General features: G+C 37.8%; 1 protein-coding gene across 1 annotated transcript in view; it reads left to right on the top strand.

The window, feature by feature from the left end:
- Odad2 (outer dynein arm docking complex subunit 2) overlaps nt 1-18,359 on the top strand; it is a 116,139-nt gene that overhangs the window by 70,019 nt on the left and 27,761 nt on the right. The window contains exons 18-19 of the mRNA XM_090319101.1: nt 14,141-14,329; nt 15,644-15,865. Of these exons, the coding sequence (XP_090175227.1) occupies nt 14,141-14,329; nt 15,644-15,865 (411 nt within the window). The remainder of the gene's footprint in view (nt 1-14,140; nt 14,330-15,643; nt 15,866-18,359) is intronic.

Here is an 18,359-nt window from a genome sequence, read left to right as displayed (position 1 = left end):
ATCATTGTGCTAGTGGATTTAGTATGAACTTGACAAATTATTTAAGCAGAAATAAGCATCTTTGGTTAGAAAGTTATTTTTTAATCCTTTCTTCCCAACTTCCTTCCCTCCTCTCCTTTCCCACCCTCCTTCCCTCCCTCCCTCCTTCTTTCTTTTCTCCCTTTCTTTCTTTTCCTTTTTTCTTTTCTCTTCTTCCTCTTTCTTTTTTTTTCTTTCTTGTTCTTTTTTCTTTTTTTTGGTGCCTGTCTAGGTGCTTGGATTCAGGGCCTTGGCTACTTTTTATGCTTAAGGTTAGTGCTCTACCACTTGAACTGCTGCTTCACTTTTGGTTTTTGGAAGATAAAAAAAGTCCCCAGCTGGCTTAGAACTGCTGTCCTCATATCCCAGCCTCCTGAATAGGTAGGATTATAGGCACGAGCCACCCACATCTGTCTTATTTGGTGTACTTCAATGTCACAACTGAAGCCCCAAAGGTCAAACTGTAGTTGCCTAGTTGTAAAAAAAAAAAGAAAAATCCACTGGACATTTTTTCTTTTCTTTATGGTTACCATTGATGATATTTTTCACATTAGGCTTTGGGAAAAATATATTTTTCCAATGATGATCACAAGCAGTGACAAAATATGCTGGGATTTGACCTCTGTTGTGGTGTTGTTTAGTGTGTTCCACGAGCTGCAAGTCTGGTCATAGACTAATAACTGTTTCTCAAAAAAAAATGTGAGGTATTTGTAAATGGGAGTGGAAAGCTATTGCTTTCAAGCTCAATGATCAAACACATTTTTGGAGGAAACAGGCAGTGGAGCAGGTGTTCAGTATTAACATCTAGTGCTGTAAAGAAGGCAGCAGCCAAACCTTGCAAAAGCCCTGCCGTAAATTCTTTGTTCTTAAGAAGCAAAATCCTCGGCTGTAGAAAGTCAGCTCAGATTTGTGCTCCATGAGTAATAAGATGTTGAAAAATAACAGGAGCCATGTAAAGAATGCGTAATTGCAAATACTTTCATGCCTCTGCCAACCTTTGTAAGATCTATGTTTCTCTACTCAAATATCGTTGCATTTTTAGTTTTCCTTCTTTCTGAGGATGCCACTGAACAGAGATTTTCTGAATGCCGTTTCTTTCCATGAATGAGTTCTCAAAATAGCTTCATGAAGAAAAAAGCAGTTGCAATATATCTGGTTTTAAAAAAAGAAATAAGAAATACTGTAATCCATATCAATTTTGAATTGTATAATTGATAATTTATCAGAGCCAATTCCTTATGCATCAGATAGGAGCCAGTCCTTTGCGAGTTAGTCCTGTGGGTGTGTAATAAGTCAGTGCTAGGTTTAGGAAGCAAACTCAAACATTCTGTCTTAGAAATCAGAAATGTATCGGTGAGAGCATTTGACCTTGTAGCCTTATACGTAAGCCTTTTACTTGTTCGGAAAATAATTGTTTTTGATTTTTGATCTTGGTGGAAATTTAAGAAAAAAAAAACTGAAGTAGTTTAAAAACCACTGTTGTAAAGATCTGCTAATAAATAAACCATCACAGAAATCTGAGTATGACTCCTGGGAAAGAAAGGGAAGCGGGGGCGGGGGGGGGGATAGGGAGGAAAGAATATAGGAGGAAGAGTAGGGTATGGTAGAGGAGGGGAAGGGGAGAAAAGGGAGGGTGAGGAGAGGGGAGGGAAGGAGAAGAGAGAAGGGTAAATAAAAGGGAAGGAATTAGGAAGGGAGGGGAGAAAAGACAGGGAAGAAAAGGGGAAAGGAGGGAAGAAAAGAGAGGAAGGGGAAGGAAGGAGAGGAGAGAGAGAGGTTAGTGAATGGGGGGGAAAGTAGAAAGGAGGAGGGGTGGGAAAGAGTGGGGTGGAGAGGGGATGGAGTAGAGAAAGAGAGGGATTTTTGTGAGGTTAGAAATATATGCTGGGGACAATTTTAGGCTGGAATGTTGAGCCCTGAGTTTTGGATAAGGCCAACTTCCTGACCACAGTGGCAGACACAGCTGACCAAACAGGGAAGGCATTTGAAATCACTCTCTGTAATTTCAGTTGCCCAATGAGCCATGTTACCCAGTCCCAGAGCCCAAGAACCCAGGCAAGGCGTGTGGAGGGTTTAGTTTCATGCTGAGGACACCACTATAAACTCAGTTTATGGGTTTCATTTTGGCCATGCTTGGGTTGTATAACATTGTGGCAAAAAAAAAAATAATGTAGTTCAGAAAATTATCCACCGAAACCCTCTTTAGAATGTAATCCATGCTTGGGTTCTGTTGTCTGGGATTTGCTATCATGTTTAAGTATTACCAAGTGTAGTTCTAAGCAATCTGCTCATATATCCTCCAATGCTAGAATCCTAAAGAGGAAAGCAAAATACTACACTATAAACATTTTTGGCATGCCAGCTTTCCAAGTGGGCACAAAAATGCTTAAAACTAAAATATATCTTGAGGACATTAAAAAGTCTATCCTCTATAATGAATATACATTAATAATGATGTAGCGTGTGTGTGTGTGTGTGTGTGTGTGTGTGTGTGTGTGTGTGTGTGTGTGTGTGTGTGTGTGTGTTGGTACTGGGTCTGGGAATGGTGCTTTAGCTTTTTATTTATTTATTTTTGCCCAAGGCTGGCACTCTACTTCTTGAGCTGTAACTGTATTTCTCACTTTCTGCTGGTTAATTGGTGACACGTACCATAGACTTTTCTGCCCAGGCTTGTTTTGAACTGAGATCCAGAGAGATCTCAGTCTTCTGAGTAGTGAGGGTTATACAGGTGTGAGCCACTGGTGCTTAGCAATTAAATATATATATATATATTTTTTTTTAAAAAGCTATTTTCTGAGCATAGCTGAAGAAGCCACTAGCTTGACTACTCTTTTCTGTGGCTTTCTCACCCCCTCGCTACCATGCCCCGCTTTCCAGCACCCCTCCACAACACCTGCAGCGGAAAGGCTCATCAAGGAAGTGTAGAACTGACAGAGGAATAACCCATAAAACAGACGGTTATGACTCAATGGATACCTACTTCTAAACAAGTACCATATGTGCAAAATCATACACTGATCATTTGCTATTTTTGAAGTAATTTAACTGCTTATTATGATTATGATGTCTATGTGTTTGTGTATGTACATGCATGTGTATCAGTACTGGAGCCTGGGGCTTGAACTCATGATCTTACACACTCTCTTGCCTCTTTTGCTCATACTTTCCCATTTGAGCCACAGTTGCACTTGCTTTTTGTTTTGTTTTGTTTTTTAATCTTTTTTTTTATACTGTAGCATGAACTCAGGGCCTGGGCACTATACTTTTTCATTCAAGCCTGGCCCTCTACCATTTGAGTCACATCCCTGCTTCTGGCTTTTTGCTGGTTAATTGGAACTACAAGTCTCATGAACTTTTCTGCTCAGGCTGGTTTCAAGCATTATCTCTGCTCTCAGCCTCTTGAGTAGAATTACAGGTGTGATCCCAACAGCAGCTGATATCCATCATCCATATAATAATAAGGATAAGACAGATAATAATATAATAATCCATGCTGAATAATATGGAGGGACTTGCCTGCTCAGTGTGGATTTGAACTCATATATATCAAAGTGTCCCAGGTAGGGAGGTTTACAGGAAGGAGGCACGAATGCTCAGCTTTTAATTTTTGTTGTTGTTGGTGGTGGTTGTGGGGCTTGAACTTGGGACCTGGTTGCTGTCCCTGAGCTCTTCAGCTCAAGACTAACGCTCTACTACTTGAGCCACAGCGCCCCTTCCAGCTGTTTATTCTTGAAAGCATAGTTGGTTATCTGTTAGCAGTTAGTTTAGTGAAATCAAGCATTGTATCCGGCTTCACTCCAAATACCTACCTTACACTGTCCTTTGTCTTGATGGGAATTGTGCCTCGTTAAGATGGACTGACATCATTCTGGGTTGATCTGAGTCTTTTCTGAGCATATATACTAATTAAGCCTGTATATATCCTTTACAAAAAAAAAAAAACAAAAAAACAAAAACCTCCCTAACAGGACTGCTTAATTTTCCCAAAGGGCGGCACTCCAGCTTCTTCATGGGCTCTTGGAGGCTCTTTTGTGTCCCGATGCCTGTAATATCTTGCCTTGACATGCTAAGTGTCTTTTAGTAAGCCAACATCATCTTCTACAGCTTCTGTAGTCTGGCATTCTGACGGCTACAATGTCCTGAATGAATTCTGATTGGACTGAGGCAGCAACCAGTCCCTCACGTGCACCACAGCCAGGATACTCTGCTTACTTCAGCTGCTTGGGAACTGAGCCTCTGGAGGCTCATCTAGGAAAAGGGTGAGCTAAGGGAAAGTGACAGCATCAGGAAATTTCCTATTGGCTTCCCTTTTCCCCTTGGTTCAGCATTTTCTTCCTTGAATTTGGGGCTTAGGCTCTGTCCCTGGTTTCTTTTTTTTGGTAAAGGCTAGCACTCTACCGCTTGAGCCACACCTCCATTTCTGACTTTATTTTTGGTAATTTATTGGAGATAAGAGTTAATCCTAGCTACTCAGGACTGAGATCTGAGGATCTCAGTTCCCAGCCAGCCTGGTCAGGAAAGCCCATACCAGAAAACCAGAAGCCCTGAGTTCAAGCTCCACAACCAAAAAAAAAAAAAAGAATTTCATGAACTTTCCTGACCAGGTGGTTTTTGAACTGTGCTCCTCAGATCTCAGCCTCCTGAGTAGATAGGATTAAAGTGTAGTCACCACTGTCCAGCTTCTGTTTTGGAATTTTTAAGATTCTTTGTCTTTCAGCAGTTTGCATATGTGTTTAAGTATGGTTTTATTCAATATTATCCTATGTGAATTTGTTATGATATTTCGCCGGGTAGATTCAAGTTTTCCATCAAACAGAACAGGTGCTATCGACAATTGTTATATTTATTTTATTTTTTGTAGGTCACGAGGCTTGAACTTGTCCTGGGCGCTGTCCCTGAGTTCTTCAGCTCAAGACTACAGCCCTGCCCCTTGAACCAAGCCCCACTTCCTATTTTCTAGAGGTTAATTGGAGATAAGAGTCTCAGGTCCTTTTGTGCCCGAGCTGGCTTTGAACCTTGATCCTGAGTAGCTTGGATTACAGGCATGAGCCCAGCTGACAATTATTTTTTAAAAATATTTTTTCTACCCATTTCTTTCCTCCTTTCTGAAACTGCCATATGTATATGAAGGTAAACTTAATGGTATCCCATAGTTTCTGAGGTTATAAACTGTCAAAACAATCATTTTCTTTTGACAGTTGGGCAGGATAACCTGAACTGACCTGCCTTCAGATTCATGGTATCCCTCTTCCCCTCTTCTGCCTGTTCAGTTATAACTGCTATCCAGCTTCCTAATGGATTTTCCATGTCACTGCTTACTCTTTCAACTGCACTGCAGAAAAGCAACACCAAAATTTCTATCTTGTTCTTTTAAAAACAAAATTCAAATCCCTTTATAGATACTCTTTCCTTTTGAGACATTGTTGTCAAAGTTTAATGTATTGATACTGCTTTTAGTTTCTTGAACATATTCATAATATCTCATTTAAAATCTTCATTTGAGAAATCTGCCATTGTACAGACTTCCTTAGGAATAGATTCTATTGACTACCAACCCCCTCCCCACCCCAAAAAAAGTCTACCTTGAACCATATGCATCTCTTGTGTGTGTATGTGTGTGTGTGTGTTGTTGTTGGTCATGGGTCTTGAACTCTGGGCCTGGGTGCTGTCCCTGAGCCATTCAGCTCAAGGCTAATGCCTTACCCCTTGAGCCACAGCGCCACTTTGTTTTTTGGTGGTTAATTGGAGATAGGAGACTCATGGACCTTCATGCCTGAGCTGGTATTGAATCTCGATCCTCAGATCTCATCCTCCTGAGTACCTAGGATTATAGGCGTGAGCTACTGCACCTGGCACCTTTTCTCTCCCTTTTACTCTTGTGGAGAACAGTATTTTAAATAGTAAAAGGTGAAATCTCTGGAAATAAGATTTCTCTCTAGAGTTTGTGCCATTGCTTTTGTCATTTGCTACTGCTTGTTGGACACTCTCTTGGGTTATTTCTCTACATTCTTTATCATGTATTACCTTTGAGGTCTCTGGTTAGCTACATCACTGATTAGAAAGTGAGTCAATAGGGGTTTTAATCAATTGCAGCTGGTTGTGCTGCTAGTTGCACAAATGTTGTATCTGGATGATGGAAATACGTATGCCATTCTACTATGCTGGGCCCACATTGGCCCATTTCAATTCTGCATTAAACTCTGGGTGCATATATTTATTATAAATTTATTTATTGTTATTTTAAAGATGATGTAGAGAGGGGCTACAGCCATTGTCATCTCCTCCCTCATTCTCTTTCACTTTTTCTCATTTCTACCAACAAGTTTTGTAGTTCACTCTCAAAATAGTGTCTAGTGAGTATCACGATTGCATTTGTTTAGCCTTTTTCCCACCATTTTTGTGTCCCCCTCACCCTTCCAAAGGCAGATAAACAAATAAGACAAAGGGAAAAGAAAACAAAAACAGTAATAAAGGAAAAAAATCGCTTGTTTACATTTCCTGGAATTTATTTTGAAAAATATTATTTTGCGTGATAAAATGCTCATAGCTCCTGTGTCTGTGTGCTTCTCTTCTAAGAATATAATCCATTGGTCTCACTTTGTGTGAATGCTCAGAGACCTGTTTAATTTATCATGTCCTAGTGTGGTTTTTCTCCTTTTATCATCCAATGTGTTTACTTGTAGATTTATATGTACATTCTAATCACCGCAAATGAAAGAAACCATGCAATCTATGTTTCTGTAAATTAGGTTTACTTCAATTAATGTAAATTTTTCTTTTTTGGAAGGTCCAGCATGATTTTCTTCAGGCATTCATTTGCATTTTATGAGTTAAAATATGGATACATTTATTGAATAAACTATTCTATTCACTCTGCTATAAAGTAGTTATATCCCATAGACTATAGTGTAGTCATATCCCATAGAGTAGTTACTATCCCAAACAACTTCATTAGCACCAAGGTGAGTCACATTTATGGCATTCAAGTAATGAACGAACAGCCTTAGCAAGGAGAGAGTTGAAGTTTCTACTTAGTAAAAAATAAACTAATATAAATTTTTCTATGTCTTTCCATTTCCTTATGAATGGTACAATATCATTTTTTCTGATGGAATTCTACTGTGTATGTATACTACATTTTCTTGATCCATTCATCCACTAAGTGGATTCTGGACTGATTATTTTGGCTATAGTTAACAATGCTGCAATGAACTTGGTTGTGCTAGTAGCTTTAGTGGGGCCTTGTTTGGGGTCTATGGAATTGCTGGGTCATAGGGAAGGTCTATATTTAGTCTTTTGAGGAATTTCCATACTGCTTTCCAGAATGGTGGTGTAGTAGTGTTCTCTTTTGGCCACATCCCCATCAGTATTTATTACCGTCAGTTTTCTTGATAATGTCCATTCTAACTGAGATGGAATCGCAATGTTGTTTTGATTTGCGTTTTTTGGTCGATCGTGGGGCTTGATCTTTGGGCCTAGGTGCTGTCCCTGAATCACTTGAACCACAGTGCTATTTCTGATTCTCTGATGATTAAGTCTCATGGACTTTAGTGCCCAGGCTGGGTTTGAATTGTGATCTTCAGATCTCAGCCCCCTGAGAAGCTAGGATTAAGGCATGAGCCACCAGTGACTGGCTTGAACATTTCTTCATATATCTATTGGTCATTCTTTCTTCTCCTTTGGAGAAGTCTTTAGCCCACTTATTAATTGGATTGCTACTACTTTGAGGGTTTATTTGGAGGGAAGTGTAATTTTTGAGCATTAAGTATGATTTAGATATGACGCCCTTGTTTAATGCATAGATGGTAAAAAAAAAAATCTTCTTCCATTCTGGGGGCTTTCTATTTATCTTGTTAGCTGTGCCATGTAGAAGTGCTCCAGTTTGGTGCCATCTCATTTATGCAGGTTTTTTTCTATTTGTTGTAATTCTAGATCTTTACATAGAAAATATTGACCCCTGCCTAGGAGCCCCTTCCTATAGTATTTTCATGGTATCTGGTCATATACTAAGGTCTCTGATCCATTTGGAATTGATTCTGGTGCAGGGTGATATAAGGATCAAAATTCAGTTTTCTGTAAACGGATAACCAATTTTGACAGCACCATTTGTTGAAGAGGCTGTTTAATACTGAAATCAGGAAAGTAATTCCATTTTCAATAGCCTCAAAAAATGCTAGAGAATTAACCAAAGATATGAAGAAAACTTTAAAAATCTAAAAGAAGAAACTGAAGCAGATTTAAGGAAATAGAAAAACCTTCCGTGCTCCTGGATTGCAACTATTAAGTTCATGAAAATGGCAATAGTGCCCAAAACACTTTATAAGTTCAATTCTAAATTTTTAAATGCATTAATTTATAAATTCATAATGTTTCAATTTATAAATTCAATTTGTAAATTCTTCAAAATCCTAATGACATTTTTCAATGAAATAAATAAATCAATCCAAAAATTCATGTGAAATAACAAAATAGCAAAATCAGTTCTTAGCAGGAAGAACAGTGTTGGAGAAATATCAATACCAAATATCAAAATCCATTACAAAGCCATAGTAATAAAAACAGCTTGATTCTGGCATAAGACTAGGCCTGGGGACCAATGGAATAGAATAGAAGACACAGAAATGAACCCACCTATAGCCACCTAATATTTGCTAAGATAGCCAAAAGCACAGGTTGAAAGAAAGCCTCTGGTATGTTTTAAAAGAAACTTTGATAAATGAGGGATGAGACCTGTGAACACAATTTAAAATGGAAATTGGTTAAAGGCATACAGCAGAGAACATGAGGGTGATTCACTATCTTCCTACAAATATTAGGATATCATTCATGAAGATGAGGATTAATGACAGTTAATATAATGTTATCACATATTCATTATGTCCTTATCTGACCACATAGTTACAGAAAATTACTGTATTGCAAAATGTTTGCACAAGGAGTAAGTTTGGGTAAACAATCTCTCCAAAAATTGAAGACTTCCTAGTTTGGAGCATAACATTTCATATAATTGCATTTATTTCCTGTCAAGAATGATCATTTCAAGTGTTGTTCTTAACTTGAGCCATACGATTTCCAGTCAGAAGCACCTATATGAATCCAAGCTAAATAGGTACTGGTCATTTTAATTTGCAGGTTGCCTAGCACAAGTGGTGAAAAAATGTATATATATATATATATGAAATATATATATGACATATATTCAAATGTGTGTGCACATGGAGTTTGTTTATAAATACCAGCTGCTTTATGGTAATGTGAGTTTGGCTTTATTTAGCATCTTACAGTTGTAATAAAGTTCTTTCAAACACATCATTGGCTAAGAATGTCTAGTCATTAACTCTGTAAGCCTCTGGATACACAATGGAGCCTCTCAACGCAGACCTGCTGCATCTGAAGCAGAGTCAACAGGGCCTGGCTAAATGGAAAAGCCACAGTTTTCTGTTATATTTGAGCAAATCGCCTAGAGTTAGGTTAGGGAAGTAGAGCAAAATCAGAATCATTACATTTTTTTAATCTTTTTGAAGGCCAGTTGAATAACTGTACTTTTGGGCTATGTAATTTGGCACTAGAAGGACTGTTATCACATCTTCTATCTGAAATTGATTTATTCTTCCTTCAGTTCTTAAGAAAAAGAGTAAAATTTTTTTGATCATTTGGGGAAAAAACTACCGTTGAGAGTGTAAGGTAGTTATTTTTTCTAAGTTGTAGGACTTGCTAACTCCTGGGAACAGAACAAACATCTTATTGTGACAGAGAAGGACAGACAAACTCTGTTCTCTCTGAGCATGCAGAGATCGTATTCAGGATTTGAAAAGGATTTAATTCATGGAATATACTTGAAGGGTTAGATTTGTGTGTGCAGTTTTTGCTTTCTCTGACATGCTATTCTAATGTGCATGTAAGATTGAAAGTTAAAAAAATTTATATGAAGTGTGGTGTTTTCAATTTTTTTTCAAGTACTATATCATTCAGCCCATGGTCTCTGCACGGAGCAGAGCAGTGTTTTTATAGCTCTCTGGTTCAGACTTTTTGTCTTAAGTCATGTTATGCTTGCCTTGTATGTACTTTAAAGTTGTATTATGTATATATCACCTCATCAGAACACTGCCAGTTCTTTGTGCTGGAGGCAAAAGACAGAATTTCATACCCATTAATTTAATTGCTCTACGCCAAAGCACCCAGTTTTCTGTTTTATTCATTAGTCTGTAAATAATGTCTTAATGTTTTCCTATTACACAAATTTTCACCTAAGGTTAGTATTTTGTTATTCTATACTTTTCACTTTATTGTGTCCTGGACTTTGATTTTGCTTGATTAAAACTCAACACCTTTTCTTAATTATGCAACAATTTTGACTTCCATTTAATAGCATTATGAAAGTGTTCTACATTCCTTTTCCCAGTGAATGCTTTTGCCAGGGTATATCAGAAGCAAGTAAACTTCATATCTTTTAAAATGATTAATCTCTTACATTGTGAAATTCTTCTGATTGTCTACAAACCAGACTGAATCTGATAAATATCATTTTAAGAAATGATAGTCCCAAACCATATATAGGAGTTATTCACTATGTAAGGTGAAAAGACTATAAAAAATCAAGGCGGTGGGGGGTGGAGCACGGTCTAGTGGTAGAGTGCTTGCCTAGAATGCACAAAGCCCTGAGTTTGATTTCTTGGTACCACATACACAGAAACAACTGGAAGTGGTGCTGTGGCTCAAGTGGTAGAGCTCTAGCCTGAGAAAGCCCAAGAATATTGCCCATGACTTGAGTTCAAGCTCCAGGATTGGCAAAAAAAATCAAGGAACTTTAGGTTAGTGTTTAGATTTTTGCTAATTATTCATAAACACTGAACATGTTTTGTCTATGAAATGAGAACCCCATACTTCCTTGAGGTGGTTTTGTGAGAATCAAATGGAATTATGTGCTATGGAAATCCTTTGTAAACTGCAAAAGGATAAATTAGGCCATCATGATCATTATTACTATTATTATTAATAAGTTTCTCATTATAGATGGACATTTTCATGGTGCATAACCAACATTCTACCAGTAGTGAAATTGGCAGAGACAAGCCTTTGAGACATGTGAGAAGGTGGAAAATGTGGTGAATTTGCCCAGTCGTTGAGCATTAGTGAAAGATGGTTTGGCAGAGTAATTATTTTTTCCATCCTCCAATATACTGTCTCCCTTCCATAGAAAGTATGTGAAAGAAAGACGTCATATAGTCAAAAGCTTTAACTCTGAAAAGAAAAAGGAGGGAAAGAAAGAAGTCTCACTTTCAAAACAAATAAACTTTGGAGAGGCAGTTGGTTTTGGAGGCTCACATTTCAGTGTCTCTCTACTGTAAACGTTACAAGACCTTGGTGAGCTGGGCCCATGATCTCACAGAGACTTTGGCTCCCTGGATCTCATACCATGTACCTTAGGAAGTTCTTGGACCAGAGCTGGCTGTGATCATATTAGTCATTTTTCCCAGTGCGGGGTCCTGGCGTTGGGGTTTGCAGTCTCTAATGATAAAGTAGAGAGGATGGAGGAGTCAGTGGTTCTGTGAGGTAGTGAGCAAAGCAGTCTTTTCTGTCAAAGTGTGTCACCGTCTTAACAATTTTCAGTTCCACATGGCTCTTCTGGATTCTTCTCCATAAATCCCATTTGCCCACAACATTTGCCTGCTAAGATGGAAAGCCTGAAATACTGTCTCAGACTTGCCCAGATTTGCCTTTAAGAAGGTTATCAGATTTTAGCCAATCACAAGTTGATTATGAACCTGAACTCAGCCAATCCAAGGAGAGGGAGAGAGTCAGTTGTCTGCCCAATCAGGGTGTTTGTTCTGTTTGAATTCTTGTCAGTATCAGGCCCGTCTGCAGAAAGAAATTTGGCTTTGCCAAGTTCCATTCCAGTTGGTCTCTTTATTCCTACCTAAATCTAAATATGCTAAGGCATTTCTAGCCAGGTTGATTCTACTCTAGAGGGAGGAGATTGATTTGAAATTTGATCTTGATAATATCAATTCATGTCAACTCATGGTGCATCCTGCAGAACTAATATTCTTTTAATTTTGTATTTGTGACTATGGTTGTGTATTTTAAAGTTGTAATCCTCTTAATCTTTTTCTTTCATTCGTAATTCAATATACATTTCTATTAAGATTTTTATTATTATATGTGAGTTGTATAATGGGGGTTAACATGACATTTCAGTGCATACATTTAGGGTTTTTACAACAGCATCACCCCTTTTACCATTCCTTTATCTCTCCTTCCCTCTTTTAAAAAGAATGTCAGCAGGTTTTGTTGTTCTATTTTCTTTTTTTTCACCTGAAGGTCAAAAGGCTGAGTGGATTCTTTTTTTAAATTTTTATTTATTTTTATTGTTGGGGTAATGTATAGAGGGATAACAGTTACATTCACCAGGTTGTAAGTGCATTACTTCTCCCACATTGATACCCCTTCTCATGTTTTTGTCCTCATTCCCTTCCACACAACCCCTCGCAATCATCTTGTTTCCCCTCCTTCCCTTTCCTATTTCAAATAAATAAATGAACATATATACAATATACTAGGTAACAAAGTCAGATACAGTAACAATATGAGATTAACCAAAGGACAAAAATAGAGAAGAGAAATAACATAGTACATGAAGAACAACAATCACACAAGATAAAGCTCTTGTTTCCATATTCTAGGATTCCTTTCATTTAGTCTCATCCTATATGACCTTATGTACCTAGGTTTTGAGCTATTGTGATCCTCTGCTAGGAGACTCCTAGATGTGTACTAATTATTACAAACAAGGGAAACCATGGATGTTGTTCTATTTTCACTCTCATTCATCTTTTGTTCACCTTCCTTTCTCCTACTGGTATCCATATGATAGAGTGCTTTGACATCCATCAGGGTGTGGGTTCAAATCCTGCTTTGGCCACTTCTCATGCTATCACATTTTTTAGTGCTAGGGCTTAAACGTGGGGCTTATACACTATCACTGGAGCCACTGAACTCCACAGTACTTGGGTTTTTAGTATTTTTTCAAATAGCATCTCATACTTCTTGGTTAGTCTGGCCTTGGACTGTGATACTCCTGTCTCTGCCTCACAAGTGACTGGGATGACAGGCATAAGCCAGTCTCTCATTCATCTTACTTTTTTCATAGTAATTCTTCTGAAGTTTTTCTCCTCTCATACATGAAAATTGTACTACTACAATGCTACCCCTACCTCAAGAGTAATTTGGATAAGTTGTATTGAATTTATTAATAAATAAATTCGTATTTGTAATCTAGGGTTAGTAATGCTTAGAAAGCTGGTAAAGACAACAAAGTAGGTAAGCTGTGTTCATTTATTTTTATATAATACAAATTAACTTATTAACTTATTTGTATTACATAAAAAGCTTTCCTGTAGAAGTTTAGACAAATAGAGCACCGAATTATTTTCAAAACAATTAGGAGAATTTCTTATCCGAAATAGTGCAAATTTGTCATTGAGAACTAGGCCTCTCATATACTCAAATCCACTCCCACAGCAATCAGAGAGGAGGAAGTTTGCATACTTGGACGTTTGGTTTTCACCTGGCTCAAGTTCTACCTTGGCTATCAAGAACTTAGTTTGGTGTGTATGCCTGTAGCCAAAGATCCCTATCCTAGCTGTGAGTTTGCAGTTCAAGTCCATGAATATTAATTGAGCATGTGCTAACTTCTAGACTGACACAGTCATTAGGCATTCAGCAATTGTCAAGACAAAAAGAGCCTGTGCCCTCCTAGAACATATAGTTGAAGGTCAAGGGCAAATAAGCCACTACTACATAGGTAAGTGCTGCTGAGTACTATTGGAGAATCTAGACTAGGTTCAGGAAAGACTTACGAAAGAGATCGGTTCTTTATAGCCTGGCATAGTGCCGAAACTCTGCCTAAAGTTCTTAAGTGCAAGAAGACTTGATATACTTTACTGAGAAAACGTGTTAGATTAGCTTCATATCCTGAACCATAACCCTGTAGGCCATGAGTAAATGTTAATAAATTAAGAATGTACATGTCATAAGGTAGCTTTCTGCCTTTTGTAAAAATAGCCTTCAGTGGGTTACTGTGATACCACTATTTATTTTCTGTTTGTTTTTTTTTATCTAGGATGCTGGAGAAATGGTCCGTTCCTTTGTGGGCGGTCTGGAACTTGTTGTCAATTTACTGAAATCAGATAACAAGGAAGTTTTGGCAAGTGTATGTGCTGCTATTACCAACATAGCAAAAGATCAAGAAAATTTAGCTGTTATTACAGATCATGGCGTTGTGCCTTTATTATCCAAGCTGGCAAATACGGTGAGCAACTTCCTGTTTATTCTGCATGGTGTCACATCATGTCTAACAGGAAAGCAAACAAAAAAATGGGAATATACAAGAACCTTGTAAGGGAGAGGCTGGTTTTTATTTGTTGCCGGTGCACAAAAAAGTAGCGCAAATGCAAACAGAATTATGCATTAAATAGCATCTTCAGGCCACCACTAACGTTGTTCTGAAGCCAGCTGTTGGGGCTAACATGAGATGTTGATTCGCAGCTCCTTCAGCTTAACAAACTTGGGTTCTTGTGCTAGAGGGCTTTGGAAATCACTGTACTGTTTATCTAGAGCTAAGCCAGATTGAATAGGCAACCCTGAAAAACAACGAATTCACCATTACCACAGGCAATGGGGCATAGCTTGAACTACTACTTGGCAGAAGTATCATAGAGCAGAAATTCAAACACTGGGAGAACAATTGGTTGAGGAGGTTTTGAGTTGCTAAGATGATCGGGCAGAATCAACTAAGGATATTAAGTTATTGAATCAAAAGAACAGTCCAGTCTCAGGCTTGTAATCGTAGCAACTCAGGAGGGTGAGATCTGACAATCACAGTTCAAAGCCAGCCAGGACAGCAAATTGGTGAGATTCTTATCTTTGAGTAGCTATCAAAATATCAAAAGTGGAGATGTGGCTTAAGTGGTAGAGGGCCAACCTTGACTGAAAAGTGAAGGAATAATACCAGACTCTGAATTCGAGCCCCAGTACTGGCAGACAGAGAGACACAGAGATACAGAGGGGATAGATAGAGGAATGGAAGAGAGGGAGAGGAAGAGGAGAGAGAGAAGAGAAACAGTACAATAAAAAACAAAACAAAACTATATTCTTTCCTGGTATATCCATATGAGGTAGTATCTAGAGTTCATAAAGAACATAAGAAGAAAAATGGAAACCTAGTGCAGGTCCTTGTATTTGTTGTACTCTTTTCTCCCTCTATACCAAGATCCAAAAGAATGAAAGAAATAGAGTTAATCCCATTTCTCAGGTTAGTGGAGCACTCTTTGTAGATGACCCAAGCAAATCACTGATTTTGTCATTTTTAGTTGTAAGTAGTTTTATTCAAAGGAAATGAATCTTTGTCCATGACCAATGTTCAAGCACCTATTTCTTCATAGGAAGAAAACCCAGGATGCAAACTGTCCATGACATTAACCTTTTCAAAATGCCACCTCACTAGTTAGCAAGCATTCCTCTCAGAGCTTACTGGCATCTTAACGAGTAATAAACATACAGTGCATAAATGTGATCTTACAAGGTCATTATACTCTGTGGCCTTTAACTCACTTTCCTGTTACAGAACAATGATAAATTGAGGCGTCACCTGGCAGAGGCAATTTCGCGTTGCTGCACGTGGGGAAAAAACAGAGTGGCTTTTGGTGAACACAAAGCAGTGGCTCCATTAGTGCGTTACCTGAAATCTAGTGACACTAATGTGCATCGAGCAACAGCACAAGCCTTGTACCAGCTGTCAGAAGACGCGGATAACTGCATCACCATGCATGAGAATGGCGCAGTAAAGGTACAGTGGGTTGAATGTTTTGGGGGATTAGTCTGAGTGTGCAAAGGTAGGCTGGAAAAAAACTTAAGATTCAGAAGTTTCCTAAATGAGATTGTTGGGTTCACTAAACTACTTCCTTTCTGGATCCTGGCTATGAATTATTATGAAGCAATCTATGGAGATAGAATTTGCTCAAATCACAACAAAGAAGTGGACTTTGTACATCCCATAATTTGAATTCGGTTAAGTAACATGTAAAGGACGTGGGCAACTAGTATTCAAAATTCCATTTAATACAATGTTTACATAAACAAATAAACGATAGGCACAAACATAGGCACCAAAAGAACAGCAATAAATAAATAACAACTAGAAAGTTCTAGGCTGAAAGCTTGATGATCTTAACCCTTGTAACAAAGAATCAATTCAAATATAGGTATTTTGTTTTGTTCGGTTTTAAATATGGACATTATATGTTATTTGCTTTTAACCAATATAGAGTTAGCAGAGTCTTTGCACACAAAGCTAAGTGTATTGACCTATAGGAAATCACCTAGAATAATATATAAAATAATACAATCACTGCCATCAGAAAGAATGCCTATTTGTAAAGAAATGGAAAGACTTGGAAAGAAATCATAATTAAGTGAAGTAAGCCAGACCCAAAGGAACATAGGGTCAATGGTTTCCCTCACTTATAATAATTGGTACACACCTAGGACTCTCCTAGCAGAGGATTACAATAGCTCAAAAGCTATGTACATAAGGTCATATAGGATGAGACTAAATGAAATGAATTCTAGGATATGAAAGCAAGAGGTTTATCTTATGTGATTGCTGTTCTCAATGCACTATGTGCAGTTTTTTTTTCTCTTTTCCCCCCTATGGTTAATCTCATGTGGTTACTGTATCTGACTTTGTTACCTAGTACATTGTCTATATATTTATTCGTTTATTTGAAATAGGGAAGGGAAGTGAGGAAAACAGGATGATTAGGAGGGGGTGGGAGCAGGGAAAGGGGGACACAAACAGAGAAGGGGTATCAATGTGTGAGACGTAATGCACCTACTACCTGATGAACGTAACTGTAACCCTCAAGAATAAAATAAAAAGTAATACAATAAAGAAAAAATACTTATAGCAAACAAACAACTTACATGCCTTAGGAAAAATGTGGTTAAAATATTAGCTCTTTCGCTTTTCTTTCCCATTTTTTCTTTTTCTTTTCTACCTTTTTAGTTTTTTGCAGACCTGAGTGCTGAATCCAATGTCTTGCACTTCTACTGAGTGAAATCCTCAACCCCTTCATTTGTGCTTTCTTTTCCTTCCTTCCTTCCTTCCTTCCTTCCTTCCTTCCTTCCTTCCTTCCTTCCTTCCTTTTTTTGTCAGTTTGAGGGATGAAATACAGGGGGCCTGGGCACTATCCCTGAACTTTTGTGTTCAAGGCCTGTACTCTACTGCTTGAGCCACAGATACACTTCTGGACTTTAGCTTGTTCATTGGAGTAGGACTCTCACAGACTTTTACTGCTCTGGCTGGCTTCAAATGCGATATTCAGATCTCAGCCTCCAGAGTAAGCTAGGTTATAGGCATGAGTCACCAGCCCCAGCCCTCAGTTATTTTTCTATTGCTATTTCCATGTATAATATAATTTTACCATTTATTATCTTAATTTGGAGTTTATGGTAACCAGATGTATTTATATATTTGAGATGTGTATCAAGACAACCTTTGCAGACAAGAGTCAGAATCTAGTTAATCATTTCTGTTCTAATCTAGATACATCAAATATGAAACATCTTAGGAGAACTAATGCTCTTAAAATGTCAAGTGGTAATCTTTTAGGCAATTATTCTAATCTATCCTTCAGACTTAGTTGAAAGATTTGATGTTGATTTTCTGAAATTAAACCCAATTTACATTTGGAAATGTCAATCTTTCCACTATAAATCTGTTTTCATGGCACATAAATTAGGGTTTTGTGCTCCTTCAAGCAAGAATGTTACATAAAAAGTATCTTTTAAAGCAACAATGTTATAAAGTAAATTGTAAAAACATATGGAAATGCCAACTTCAAATTGCTGATGAGTGATTAAAAATGCTGTCACTTCTATATGAGCACTTTCACACTTGGAAAATAGAAGGGATGTCTAATTTAAAGCCATCCATTCTGCTGTTGAACAAGGCTTGGGCAGACTAAGATGTGAGAAATATACAGCCTTTTAAGTCACTGAAACTAGAGTGAGGAAAGCGGTGACATTGCCCAAAAAGAAATGTATGCTTTACTTGACTTATGGAACTAACCCTTCTGTATATCTATCACCTTTATAATAACAATTTTAAAACTGTAGAAAAACCATAAAAGTGAAGTAGCCTAGTAAAGGGCCTGACATAATAGCACAGACTTAGACAATTGTCAGACCATTTACAAAGAATATTTCTAGACTACTCTAAAAAGTTTTGAATTTCATGAGGTTCCCATATTATGTTTCCATTCCCATGTGCCAGTTCCTGA

Source organism: Megascapheus bottae, chromosome 26 (assembly GCF_031878675.1).
Source record: "Megascapheus bottae isolate mThoBot1 chromosome 26, mThoBot2.hap1, whole genome shotgun sequence".
Lineage (NCBI taxonomy): Eukaryota > Metazoa > Chordata > Mammalia > Rodentia > Geomyidae > Megascapheus > Megascapheus bottae.
Note: the sequence above shows the minus strand (reverse complement) of the source record. Positions and strands in the feature narration are given on the sequence as shown.